We start from the raw sequence: 15,068 nt of genomic DNA on the forward strand, positions 1-15,068 counted from the left end.
AATTTCGAAATTCTGGCCGATTTTGAATTTTGGTATCAGGAGCATATAATGTGCGAAGAGGTGGCACGTTTGCGCTCACGATCAGGCAACCGGACCGGCAAACAGACAAACAGATTGCCGCATAAAAGGGCATTTTCTTTACGTGACAAACAGTTCTTTACTGTATCCGAGCTCTAGTTCTCGCCTTGTTCACTCCTCACCTTCTTTTCACTCCGCATCCTGAAAAGGGTGAAAACCCGCGACCTCGTATTAACAAGTCCCACGAAATCTCGCCACGAAACAACAGAAATGGGATGTTTCCAAGTTATTTAATTCTAATTTGAATAAATACAAATGCAGGATGTAATATGTCTAATCATATTTATTTGTTCATGTACTGTTACTAACAGATGCTATACGCTTAAATACAGATGATGTATTGCAGAAACGAATATACCAAAAACTTAGCAATGTACAGGCTATCCAAGTCATTTTAAATAGATTATTTTATCGTTTATCGATTACATCGTCCAACAAGAAGGGAAATGGAGAGGGAAACGATATTAAATATATTAATTTCATAATCGTCAACGCACGACGATTGAAAACATTTTCAGCTCGCGTTAAAGAAAGTACAAAAAGTGTAAAGATCGAGCGCGGGGACGGGGAAGGGATGGGTCAGAGTGAAAGAAATAGGGAAGATAGATATCTCTATACAAAAATAATCGGCGAAAGGCGAGAAAATAAAACGCTCTCACAAACGCCCCGAGAATAAGCTATGGTACAAGTCGACGAGATAATACTTTTTTTTTAATAACATTAAACTGAATCGTAATCTTCTCTCATACGTTTCACGCACGTAGTATCATTCATACACACGCATTTATTACGGGCACGAACACTTTTTCTCTTCTACATGCATTCCCAACATTTACTCTAGTCTATCGTTCCTCCATTCACGACAGTCTTTCTATTTTGCTCGCGTGCATCTCGCTCTACAACGGCTACAAATTGTTGCTGTGATGTAAAAACATTAACTCGCGCTAACGCTTGCGAACAAACGAGACCGTCAAGCGTCTAATTGTCATGCATGAATGCATCGATTGTGCAAAACTAATGATAATAAAAAAAAAAAAAACATTTGAAAAGTCTCACTACGCGACCGCAGTAAATTCGAATTTTTGCACCGCGCACCAGCACCTCGGTCGCGGTACTCGACGAAATATATATTATATAAATCTGCTCCTCTTTCTCTCTTTCTCTCTCTCTCTCTCTCTTTTTCTTTTTTACAACGAAAACACTCTTCATCTTTGGTAGAACTACTAAATAAATATATCATCGATAAAAGTAAGAATCGGAGTTTGCGATCGAACGCACGCTCGAAGACTCGTGGTGCGAACGCTAAATTTCGATCAACTTGTTTCGTCTCAGGTGGTGTTGAATGCCCTGAGAGGGACGACTCGTACATTTAAAATGGCCACCATATATGAAAGGAAGGTCGTACGTTCGCGATGACCCAGCGGCGCTTAAAACGAAAACTACAAAAAATGTACACGCATATACAGGGTGACGTCGAAGTACGACTCGGTGCTCAAGGATTCAGTTGCACATCGGTGCAATACACATGTTACAATCTTCGTACGTCATGCTAGGCGGTTACGGTGCATGCGGCTGTGCGTCAAGGTACATACGATGCTAAACGAAAAAGAAAATGAAACGGAAGTGACGAAACGGAGAAGAGAGATTCGTCTCTGCTTCTATGGTCCACTGCCAGACCTAGATCCTGACCCTATCAATGCTGATGGCGCTAACAACCAATTCAATGTAATCCATACGATGAACACCCATGAGCGTCGAGCCATCATCATGCTTAACGTATGCAATCACTATGTTTTCGCATATAACGGTCCCTTTGATTAGAAATTTCTGTATCAGATCCCAATTACACAAGGTGTTCCAGCAATGGTGGTACAACTGAAGATAACGATAACAGGAAGCATACAGTGACATTGTACATGTTTATAAATAAAATTACGAGTAACTAACAGTATACTTGCACTTGATCAACTTTCAGCTTGATTCTTTTAAGAACAAAGCCTCAGATAAACAAATTTTATTCTGCACTTTTGACTTATTTCTTCATGATGAATCGCGCACTGCTTGGTTGTACCACCACCTTGTATTTACCAGCAAGGTTAAGCGATTTGCCTTTACTTAGATGTTTTAACCATCGTTAGATGAATATAATTCCAATTCCAAATGTTTCAGTGTCGCGTGCACTTACAATTCCATATAGTCTGTGCGTTGAACGCCTATGGGCATCAAAATACTATGCTTAACGTATATGACCGCCATAATTCCGTATACGACGTGCGCTTCGATTTGAATCTCAACACTGAAAGGGTCAAACCTTTCCCTATCCCACTCATTGCTTCGACGACTTTCAGGCTTGTTCGTGTCGAACAGAGGAAAGCCATTGGGGGACGAATCAGCGAAATACGACAACAGATCAACGATCGGGTGGCGATTAATCTCTCATTGCTCTTCTCAACTACAAACAACGCGAGGTTCGCGAATTATCCGGTTCTAATTAAACTTAACGCTATGTCACGTGGAGGTCGACGTAAATTATCTACTTAACCCGTTTGCCTATTCACTAGGTAGCCTCTATTTCCGCACACGCCTCACCCTTTCCTCCCTTTTCATTTCCATTAATCTCGAGCGAATTTTGCATTGACTAGGTTCGTTAAACCTAATGTACTCGTGAGATTATAGGTTTTCAATGTCTCGAAACGCTGCTAGATCGGGAGATACAGCTCAACAAGTCAACATGTTAAACGCCACGCCGGTTCCTGCGTATTATAGCTTTTGTGGAATAAAAGTTGATAAATAAAGAATATAATACTTTAGTACGAAATTTATGCAATTTGTAAAAAGAATCTAAATAAAGATGGGTGTACCCTTTGCAGATATTAGAGATAAGCGTTCAGTTTGTAGGCTTTTGGATTGGACCACTCTAAATCTTGATTATCAGTCATGGATATCAGTCGTTGATATCAGACTTGACATCAGTATTACTATTTGTTTGTAACAGTATTATGTAAAGATTGGTATGATGTCATAGCTTAAACGAAATGGTCAGCCCTGGTCTAAAGAGACCAATGCGGTGTTTAACGTATTAAATAAGATCCCTGGACCTTGATTCGACCTTGTCAGTCTTTATAACTCTTGTTTTAACCTCCAATAACTCTGTGTCAAAATAGGGATACATAGTTATGTGATCTCGGAATCCAAATCTTCTTGTCAATACGCGCTCGATATGGTCAATTTAATGCGACCATCAAGCAATGTGTTTATAATTGCTATTATTTACAATTTCTCATGTCAGTATGTATACAGACAAAAGGTTGTTCTTCTTAAAATTTACCTTGCAATTCGTATCCCATTATCAATGTTCATCATTATCTGATTACATAATTTTTTTTAGAAGAAAAATAATTTATGTTATAAATAATTAAAAATATCAGATTCACTAGTTAGATTATATACCTAACAGATAGTCTTAATTGCTTCATCTTATCCTTGTCATTCACGCCTTTGTTAGCTACTACTTTAGTACTTTAGCTACTATTATCTTATCAAACTTGCTGTGCTATAAGTAACTGACGCGCTGGCTAGTTTCTGGTTAGTAACCGTTCCAATCCCTGGAACACTTTTCAGAAACCCTCGAGACACGGATTTTTGTACTTGAGAAGTATAGTTCAACAAGTTAAATAAGACTTATCAATCCAATTCAACTTGGATCTTTGTCATCTTTCCAGATTCTTCGTAGACTGTTCGTTTAGGCGACAGTTTAACAGCCTGAACTCATCGCCTCCATACATTTTTTCATACTGATGCTACTACCAGGGATCTAATTAAACTTGTCGAGCTATCGTTCCAATTCTTAAACACGAATGAAACGAGGGAGGATCCAGAGAGTTGCGTGTGCAACCGAGCGTGACTCCGCGGTAACCTCGCGTTACAAAGTCCCGAAACTGATTTCTCAACGTGTCGACTATCCTCGAAACGAAAATCGGCTTGAATTTTAGCTACAAAAGTACGAATACGATTCTATGGATTGTAACTCATTCTCCGTTCGTCCCTTCTTTGCCAATTGGTTCACCGGAGCGGGTTTGGCGACACAGTCTTGCCGATGAACGAGCAACACACGACTGCATTCTCAACAGGACGAGCTTTTCAGTTCACCGATGTCCGCGATGTTCTGCAGCAACGCTGCTGCCTCGTTGCTCGACTGGGTCTTAGCGTTGTACTGTTGTGTCAGGGTGCTCAATTTTGACAACAGTCTTGTGTTTTTCATCATTAGACACGAATTCGCGGCATCCAGGGCGGCTATTTGCTGCTCCTGCGCGTCGATCACGCGCTGCTTGTACGACAACGCGGCCGACATCTTTTGCTGTTCGCGCCGCCGCTCCTCCTCCACAGAGATTAACCTACAATAAGTAAAAAAAAAAAACCACGGTTTAGAGGTCTCTGGGTGAACTTAATCGGTAGAGATCTGCTTTTGTTGTTGGAGATCCAGATTGTGTGTTTACCATCCGAACAGTCTCTGGTTCTCCATTAAACTGATCTTTGTTAACACGTTTGTTACCAGTGTCAGATGTATGTAACTCTCTGATCTTTCATGGAAGGGTAATATTATGTATATGTAATTCTTCACCCTCTTATACTCATATAAGCAATTGAAGTAATAACTCTGTCTCATATACATGCATAAGACATTAAGGCATTAAGACAACAAAGTTATGACAAATGTAGCACAGTCTGTGGTGGATGGTTCTCCAACTGAATGCAGCAAACGTATTATGATTCTTTGGAGAAACAGAGAGTATTTTGATGATTCTCCGTACACATGGAACTGAGCTTCACCTGTTAATTCTCTCTATAGTCTTATGCAGATAATTAGGTTTTTCATTTTGGCAGATACACCAAGAAGAGGGACATGTTTCAAGAAATTGTAATTGAATCGGTTCTCTTTGAAGTATGTTAAGACATGCAAAGTAATGTGCCTTGTCCACTTCTATTATTTTCATTAGCAGAAGACAAGTAAAACATTTTCTTGTATATGGTTCTGGAAGTTAGTCTAGGCAACACTAGATGTTTGTTGCCTTCACAGAAATTATATTTATATTCCTCCTTGCACATTTTATGGTGGTATTGACTTGGAGATTGAGATCAATGTAAGATACTTGGCTGATGTCCCTTGCCAACGTGTTTGGTACTTCAAGTTCAGAGAGATTTCACAGGGAGGCTGGAGACTATCCAAGCATACCACGATGCATATATTTAAAAAAAAGAACATCGATATAATCAGAAATGAAATTCAAAGGATGCAGCAGTGTCTGGTGCAAAATATATGCTTGGACAACCAAAAGGAACCATTAAGTGTAGTGCATGGATACATAGATTCATTGATCACAGAAGCAAGGCACCTGCCTCCGCGATTGACCACAATGAAAAGTTGTAACATAGTGTGTGAGTAGTGGGCATGGAAGAAACGTTCAGGACAGTTCACTCGACCGAGCAACAGTAAAAATAACTAGAAAATTAGTTCGTGCAAAAAGTAAATTGCTTGCAGTTAGTGCTTTGCTATTTTGTCTTGCTGCAAATAACAATTTTGTTGCATTACTGTTGTAACTAAAACATTATAATGATTCATGCACATTTAATACCTGGAAATGTTTTATATATTCGATGGCTCTTTTCTAGTCTTTTACAGTCTTTTTAAAGCTATATCAGTTTTTAAGCAGAACGCCAATAGCTAAAAGGATAAAAATTAGTAGGCAAGAGTAAATGTTAAAATTAACGGAATTGTTAAGATCAATTTAAATTATTGAAATTAGTGGATTAAACTTACTGTAATAATTTGATTGTATGACAAGGAACTCTTACAGCTTAGTTTTCTGAATACATATTTTTCTATCGTGTCATGCATAGAAAATTAATTTTACAAAAATGTATGCTATTGTACACATGTACCATTTACAAGAATCCAATTAACTTGTAATGATCTCCAAAGAAATTAACATATCTAGCAATTGGTCTATTTGTAAAAAATGTCACAACACGAAAAAATGAAACTAACAATAAACTGACTATCGAATACACCGTGCGCTGTATCCTGAACATTTCCGCGCTGCGATCCGCTACACAGAGACTTTGATGCGCAAAAAAAAATAGTGGATTGTAGAGTAGATTGCAGTGCAACACATGTGAACAGAATGAAACGTGTTCCGAGATTGTGACGAGATTGTCGAGTGAAGTGGAGTGAAGTAACAGTGATATGAGACAGACTGACAAAATGTTATTGGACGGTGATGTAAGTATGCACGTAGGGTGAATAATGCTTTCGTCGGTGGTTCAAAGTATAAGATGGGTGAGATGAATAAATATGTTATTATAAATCTAACTCGGATCGTACGGCGACGATTCGCGTGTATTCGCCGTTTACGAAAACAAGAGAGAATGAAGACATTATACGCTAAACAATGTGACGTAAAAACGTAAGAAGCTTAGAAATATAATTGACTCTTACACCAAGGTCCAGATCAAGCCAGAGTATACCAAATGCAGCGGATAGAATGCACAGGAACACACAATCAATTAAACATACATATTATTTCGAGAATAATAACCGTTTTTTGCAAGAATTACGCCTTGGCGTTCTTTCTATTTCCGGTTAACTAGTCTTTCTTTTTTCTTGCATAGAAAAGGCATCTCTTTCACAGATTACTAACTATATTTACATTTTATCTTTTAACGATTAATCCCCGAGTAGACAAAGCTGAATATAAACCAATCGTTGTGATGGAACTGTCTTTTGAAATAAAACGTTACTTAATTATTTTCTGATCTATGCGAAGGAGTTTTTTTTATTAAATGGATCAAGCTTATTTAAATTGAAAGGACTGATGAAAAATTCCCTTGCAAGCGTCATGGTACCCAGCTCTGTCTTTCACGAATCGCGTCTCACGATTGACGTCGACGTTTTCTCGGCTGTTAACGCGGCGAAGAAGTGAGGAAAGGATGGAATCTGAAGTGACTGAGTATGACGGAAGGCCTCGAAGTGAAACGCAGAGAAAAGTGGTTATTCGACAGGGTTTTGGCAGGGTAGGTGGGTCACACTCAGGCAGAGAATCAGTTTGGTGGGTTAGCGGCCGCGTTAATGAGGATTAAGTACCTGGAGATGATGCTCTTCATCTTGGTATCCGGTGCAATCCCGTCAATATCGGTATCCTCGGTGATGCCGAACTGTGCCCTCAGTTCATCTATGCTATTCCGCAGCCTCTCGATTTCCACTTCGTACTGGAAACGAAGACACGTGGCGCTGTTAGTTACAAGACACATACGAGAAAGAGAGAGGCCGCGAATAGATTGCTCTGGTAGGCGTTCCGTTAGATGAAGAGAGATCAAAGAGAGAGGGAGGCATGAACGTCAAAGCCGCACGGAAAGAGGAACCTTGTTATTCACAACAGTGACGTTACGATCACGTATATACAGGAAAGAGTTAAGAAACGAGAATTAAAAGTTCCTCTTTGGTTTCGAGAATGGTCGAATTTTAAAACGGCTTCTGTTGGCGTTTTCCATTTTTTGACTGCGGTTTGCGACTTTGGGAAATCGTGCTGCGGAGAAATGATTGATTTGGCGCGAAACTTGGTCTCGAGGACGACGAATAAAGTCGGCAAGACTCCATGTGTCTCTGTTGTTTGAAAGATGAAGTTATACAAAGAAACTTTGTTTAATATTGTATAACTTTCATAATTTTATAATCATAATTCTAGTATAATCATCAGGGTCAATTGAACACCATCATAATTCTTCTAAGATTATCTTTTAAACAAATTAATATTTCTAATAAACCAGTCTTTTGCTAATTCTTTCTAAACGATTCATCGAATACGGATGGTAAAGTTTGTACCTTAGGAATTAGTACCTTTATTCATCATCAAAGAAACCAAGTACGCAGTATTAAATATTAAGTATCAATCAGTACCTGTTCGATGCTACGGTGACTACGAGACTTGCTCCTTCTGGTCGTGCAATTTTCCTCTTCGCTAGTGTCGGACAGATCTCGCGTCGAGTCCAGCGACAACCTCCTCCTGTGTTTCGGGCAGCAGACGCCTTGAATCTGTTCCGAGTTATTCCTGTGTGTTTGTTTGGTTTGCCTCCATTGGTTCTGACTGTTCCTCTGAAGATTTCTGACATTGTTTTGAGGCGGAGGCGATGGACTCAGATCAACACCTCTGACACCTTCGACGCCACCGCCGCTTCCTTCTCTCTCCTCAGAGCTGCTGCTACCTCTCCTACCATTTCTTCCGTGATTCGGTTCCATCCGGTACACAGGATTCGCGAAAGCTAAAGGCGCGGCGCTGATTATGTGTGCGTTTGCGTTATTGCTACTCAGATCAACAGGGCTGGAACTCTGACTGTAAGCAGCAAAACTTTGATAACCGGACGAGGCAACGTTGCTCAATTGCGAGATCGATATCTGCGATCCCTTTTGCGATTTCGACTCCGAAACTTCATCGTCTGCGTACCTGAGCAAGTCTGAAAATTCATCCAGATTGCCGTTAGCGGTGTTGTTCATCTTGCTATTATTGTAATTGTTGTTGGGTTGGTGATTGATAGAGAGCGTTAGGTTCGACGAGGGATTCACCACTACGTTTGCGTTCACGGTGGTCTTCGATACGTTGTTGTAATTCTGATGCTGCATCTGATTCGCGTTCTCCTCCTTGTTACAGTGATTCCTGCTGGCTGACCTTGAGACGTTGTAGTTGTTGTGATTGTAGTTGTCCTCTCTGTCGTGGATGTCCATGTTCTGCAGCCGCGCGATATTGTGTCGGTGATTCTGTTGCTGCTGTTGCTGCTGAGCGACGATTGTGCAGATGTTCGTTTGATTATTCTGGGACGTGTTGATGTTGTAGTTCGAGTCCTTCAGGTTACTGTGACTTTCTGATCGCGTAGGGCTGGTGGGGTGTGTTTGACAGTGATTCACGTTTGCAAGACTCGCGCTGGCAGTCAGTCTATATCCTGCACCTGTTCTATTCGCCCCGATTGCCCTATGTTGTCTCACAATCGGGGTTGGTGAACGTGACACGAAGGCTGCTGGTTCTAATGGATAATCATCTGTGGTAATTTGCAGCTGAAGCTTCCCATTAGTCGGCATGTACGCGTTGCGAGGCAGAGTGGCAGCTCTGGTGACGTTTGGACTGCGCGAGCTGTTGTGACCTAACGTGTTAGACTGCAGCACTTCGTTGCTGTCTCTGATCGTCCCGTTCAGCGTGCTGTGGTTGCTCAGCGTCGACGTGGCTGACACAGAGAGATTCGTGTTGCTGTTCGCGATTGTGGGATCGTTGTAACGAAAGATATTGTTCTGCAAGTTCGGGTAACGATGAGAAGCTGGCACGGGACTCGGACCTGGTTGGTCCAAAGCTAGGGAAATCCTTTCCAAGATCTCTGGCAGTTTCGGTGGGGGCAGGGGTGACGATGACGAAGCAATCGTGACTAAACTTTCTCGTAGAAGCGCGTGGAGGAGGGATAATTGCTTTCCCAGGTCTATGTAGCCGTCGAATTCCAGCGAATTGTTAGCTGGAGAGTCCTTTGGGAATGAGCTCTGCGGAAGAAGAAAATTTTGTCATTTTAGAGCGATACAGTGAATAATAGTTATATCAAGGATATTTTGTGAGTCACAGAAATAACTGAACGTATATTATACGTACGCTGATCAGCTGAAGAAAGTTTTTCATGGATGGAGCCTCGCGTTCCAAAAGGTCATTCATGAATTCCATGAAGTTCTCTTTTCCTTGAAATCTCGTGAAGTTTGCTAGCGTCTGGAGCGTTTTGGCCACGAGAGTGAGGTTCCTCGCTGCCTTCTCGTTCGGATATTCTGTAAGAAGTAAAGAAAGAAAATTTAAAAGCACAGAAATGAAGGAGAGTTTTATTTAAGTCTACTATCTCCTTTCCTGTCCTTCTGTGGCTTAGTTTTATTCGTCATTAATATTAAGTTGACAACAGCATATATGTAGCTGTGCCTTGTTTGATTATTATACTACCATAATGATAACACCGACTTCGGAGACAAATGTTAACATCACTATGGTATGTATCATAAAGGATTAATATACAACAACGTATAAAGTCGGTCTTCTTGTAAATTGTAAACAGGTTTTAAATTGGGGGATAGATAAAGTGTTAAGTGATCTCTAAAATTGACTCTTCCTTTATCAAACTATAGACACGTTTAACGCGTTGGTCGCCACGTCACCCAGAAATGGGTGAGGAAGGAACAAGGAACTAATAAAATTAATTTCAAAGATGAGACATTAATGAAAATAAATCTGGACAGGATTCGTAAATTTGACAACGTTAAAAAATTAAATACTATGATAGATGTTAAAAGCTATCCAATTTTTAATAGTTTCTAGACAAAATTTTAGCTTTATTGAAATTTTTACGAGTTTTAGCTTGGCAGGCAACGTGTTAAAGGAAAAACGAACAAAAATTTGTATGTCATGTCGAAAGCAGAACACAGTCCTGTTCAAACAAAAATATCGAGTCTCGGGCTCACCGTGCGTAATATTGAAGAGAGACGGGCTGAGTATAGCTGGACAGAGGAATCTGAGGAATATAGACGCGGAGATCAGATTGTCGGCAATGTCCTCGCGACACATATCGGCCAGACGTTCACGGAATATGCGGAAGCATTCGCGCAACTCGAGAGGAAAGTGAGCATGGCTGGCCAGTATCCTGCTCCAGGCGAGCTCCACGGCGTTCCGTAGATTCTGTTGTTGTTTGTGAAGGGCTGCCACCGAGGCGACCTTCAGTGGGTCCACTTCGCAATCGCCACCCTCTACCGCGCCCCTCACCACCGCTCCCAAGGTCTCTTGCAGATACCTATCGCCCGTCAACTTCAGGTAGGCCTCCATCGCCTTCGTGGCTAAGGAATTTCCTCGAAAGGTGAGTCTCTCGTCGTCTGGAATTCAATATTTACCATCGATTAGTGGACGAAGGCAAGTCGAAAGAAGCCTCCACAGGGAGAAAAGGAGTTGCAGATCTAATTAAAAATATCTATTTAGGATTAAAACAGTGAAGTTAACTTCTAGTGCTCAACCTGCTTTGCCAATACACGTTATTTGATGTTCGATATTAATAGTCTACAGCAAGAATATCGAGTAGATATATATAGTTTACTAGGTGATACTTCAGAAACTCTTGCTCGTGTTTTTCTATTCGTTGCAGTGACTGGTCAGAACGTTTGCTTTATACTTGTTATGTCGATAATAGGTAACAAAGTATTGGTTGTCCTAGCAAAAAGCCTATTAATAGGCTAACGGTCGGTAAAGTGTTAATATTTTGCGTCTGTTGGATCAGTACTCCTATTCCTACCTATTCTGTGTATGTCCATCATAACCAAGTCAGCGAGAAACTGTGGCGCTTTCTTTTCCCGTTGCATGACTGCTACTAAAGCCGTGGCGATATCCTCTTTCGCTTTGACGCCAATCGCAGGCTCCAGTTTCTCGCACAAAGATTTGTAGTCGGTCTTCAGGTATTCCAGGAACTCCTGGTACACCTGAACAGGTAGTATGTCCACAGACTGGAAGCGACATTTCACCCTCAACGCTGGGGGTTCCTTCAAAGGACCTTTATCTCCCACCACGGGGTACCACTTCTCTGTCAGATAACGTGACGTCACGATATGCACAGGTATGCTGACGGAACCTGAAAGCAAAGATAAGTTTTGGCAAATTAATTTAATGCAGTTTAAAGATACAGTTTGCAGATAATTAAATTTAAATCTAAATTATAAGTAATAATTAAATTGAAATTAAATTCCTGTGTTTTAGATTAGATGGTCTGGTTGGAATAGATGCTATCATTAACACTTTATTTACCGGGAGCCTATTTATAGGCTTTCTAATTCCAGTATTTAGCTTTTTGAATTTATTTACCGTGTTGATGGTTGTCTACTTACAATGTTCAGTGTTTGGAAACAGACTTGGCTTTCAATGTATCCAGTAACAGTATGGAGGAATTATTGTCAGCCTAGATTGGCATATGCTACTGCAGAAAATTCTTTTTAAATTGAAGACTGTTTCTAAATAGCCCGGTAGATAAAGTGTTAATATTGTTAATATTTCATGCAAATCTGCGAGACATGGTGTCCCTTAACAAATTTCTGTGGCAGGCTCTTGGGTCTAATGCAAAGTTTCTCGCAATTTTCACAATTTTTAAGTGCATACTAAAATTTATGCAAGCCAGATATATCACAGGTATCCAAAAATATCAGACATCTATGGGCGATGGAGTATAATGACTATGTTTAGGTAACCTCGCGAAAGATTTTATGTTCTTAAAATGCGCATAAAAAAATGTCTTTGAAAAAGTTAGTTTCTACGACAATGACGTTTAGGTAAATCTTAAATTTGCATCGAATTTCATAGAATTTCAAGATTACTCGTGAAACCTCCTGGCAAGTATGCGAGTGTGAACAAATTTGAATTTTACTAAATGTCTCACCGATTAAAACATTTTTGTCCCTCTTCTTTTTCCGATCAGCCTCCCTATACAGATTCACTTGGATTGTGTTGACGGAAGGTAGATGATGGAAGTCGAAGTGCTCGCCCCAGAAACAGAGGTCTGCCTTCAACTTTGCGGTGGTCCTTGCATACAGGGTGCTGTCCAGACATACCTCGCAAAAGTATCTCTTCTTTGCTGGCACGCCCTTCGCTTCCAACAGCCAAATCTGCAGGGAATTGTCCGTACGTCGCGTTTGCTCAGCGTCTGGTTGAACTGATTTCCTTAAACTGGATTCAACGTACATGATGAAATTAGAACATCAACAGAAAAAGAATGAAGAAACTTTGCTTATGACGATGGTTATCATTTTGGAAGATGTGGAACATGTAAAGCGAAATGTGAAATGAGTAGGTCATTTGAATACAATATTAGGTTGTCCAGAAAGTTCGTGGCAATTTCTAAGAAAAATTCAAAAGCATATAATATATATACATGTATTTATTGAATTACATAGGCGCCATTTTGTTCCGCAACCTTTCCACTTTTTAAGGGACGTATACATGTTATTTGTTTTCAACCATTTCGATATATTCAGACCTGTAAAACCTACCAAAAATCGACATGGACTTTCCGGACAACCTAATAAATCTACGCTTCGTGTACACTGTTAAATCAATTTTTGTTTTTAGAATCAACATTATTAACGGTCAAGTATTTTGCTTTTATACATTGAATGGTAATGTATGGGTTGTTATACTATTCATTGTGGAGCTAAACGAGTTAATTCTCGATGTAAGATGTAGAAAATAAAGGATAGGATTCATGAATTTTGATAAGGTTATTAAAGTGAATACTGAAGTGAATTTAGTAACTTTCAGTTATCTAAAAATAGAGTTTTGATCTCATAGGAACCTTCATCGGTTATTCGTCTGATACTCAATGGATTAATAGTTGCACGATTATTTCCTTCGTGTTCTTTCAAGACTTAACATTGAAATCGTTACAGATATTCAGAAAAATCTTCAATTCCACTGGCATCAGATCCAGTTCGCCTGTAGAATAATCAAGCGATCCTCGGCGCCATGTGTCTTCCAATCGAGTAAAGTTAAAGTAAACGCGATGTGGGTCAAAACGGATAGCCATTCTCCGAGCACAATGCTGGTATGACTTGGCACTTAGAAGACTCGTACCGATTCATCGACCTCGTGGAGCACTCGACCCCTACGCGGCAATTTATCGCGAAAGAAAAAGAAGACAGAGGAACGGTACCAACCTGTGTAACCACTGGTCCCGTTCGTGAGCGGTCCTGCAACTGAAATACTTGGGCCCACCGGTGCTGGGCGTGACCTGGAAGCAATGAGGTCTTCCAAGCAGGCTCGGATGCAACGGTGTCACGGCCGCGAGATCCATCGAGGTCACCGCCTGTCCGCAGAGGAGGGACTCGTGTGAACGACAACCCCGTAGACCTGCGCCCCGTTGCTTCTGTCGCTCTAACTTCGTCACGCTTTTCGTTCTCTTCAGCGGGTTCGAGCGGAACGATCTCTTCGAGAAGAAATTCTGAAAATAAAAATGACGAATGGTAGATGAGTACCGCGTGGGTGGAGTTTTGGGATCGGGCTTTGCTTTCGATTCGTTTCCGGTGTCGCTAGGTCGTCCTTCGTTCGAGGAGGAAGCTCTTCAAGGTGTTTCCGAAAACACTTTTAATCCTTATTTGGATTCTAAGAATTCTTTTTACTATTGGGTTGTCCGGAAAGTCCATGTCGATTTTTGGTAGGTGGTACAGGTCTGAATATGTCGAAATGGTTGTAAACAAATAACATGTATACATCCCTTAAACGGTGGAAAAGTTGTGGAACAAAATAGCATCTATGTAATTCAATAAATTCATGTATATTTATTATATGCCTTTGAATTTTTCTTAGAAATTGCCACGAACTTTCTGGACAACCTAATATAACCGATTACCAACGTCGAAATGGTTTTATGGTGTCGTTTGTAAAGACGAAGTATGTTCTTTCTATCACATGAAATTCACGAATGCTTATAGTGCAACTTTCAGTGATTCATTGCGTTCATTCACTTTGTGTTACTGTAAATAAAAATCGTTTCGAGTTACGTATCGCATGTGTCATTTTAGCACTGTAGCGAACAAGGTTGATTAATTGAGTGACAGCTCTGGCAAATTTCTAACGACTTATTAATGTTATTGGTATCATTAAGAAACATTATTTTTAACAACAAATATTTTTGAAATTAAAATTAAAAAAATATTCCTAACAATACCATATAGTTATTCGTATTATTAGGAATCTTTATCCCCAATCGCGCTAAATATTTAAATATCATAGAATTTAATTTTTGTCCTGATTTACTAAAATTTATAAAAATTCCTAGCATCCTGTTATTATTTATATTACTGCTATTACTTACATTAAATATCATAGAATTTAATTTTTGTCCTGATTTACTAAAATTTATAAAAATTCCTAGCATCCTGTTATTATTTATATTAC

The 15,068-nt window shown here is 40.0% G+C and overlaps 1 protein-coding gene across 9 annotated transcripts in view; it reads right to left on the bottom strand.

Moving 5' to 3' along the window:
- Positions 1-343: 343 nt before the first annotated feature.
- The window catches only part of LOC128881096 (disabled homolog 2-interacting protein), a 161,027-nt gene continuing 146,302 nt past the window's right edge, over positions 344-15,068 (bottom strand). For 6 of the 9 annotated variants that reach the window (XM_054131822.1, XM_054131819.1, XM_054131821.1 and 3 more), the window contains 8 exons: positions 13,829-14,112; positions 12,556-12,842; positions 11,425-11,757; positions 10,607-11,011; positions 9,759-9,925; positions 8,033-9,652; positions 7,220-7,344; positions 344-4,472 (listed from right to left, as the gene is read on the bottom strand). In XM_054131822.1, coding sequence (XP_053987797.1) covers positions 4,202-4,472; positions 7,220-7,344; positions 8,033-9,652; positions 9,759-9,925; positions 10,607-11,011; positions 11,425-11,757; positions 12,556-12,842; positions 13,829-14,112 — 3,492 coding nt within the window. In that variant the 3' untranslated portion in view covers positions 344-4,201. The other 3 variants (XM_054131817.1, XM_054131818.1, XM_054131816.1) reach the window with 3 other exon arrangements.

This window comes from Hylaeus volcanicus, chromosome 8 (genome assembly GCF_026283585.1).
Source record: "Hylaeus volcanicus isolate JK05 chromosome 8, UHH_iyHylVolc1.0_haploid, whole genome shotgun sequence".
Classification (NCBI taxonomy): Eukaryota; Metazoa; Arthropoda; class Insecta; order Hymenoptera; family Colletidae; genus Hylaeus; species Hylaeus volcanicus.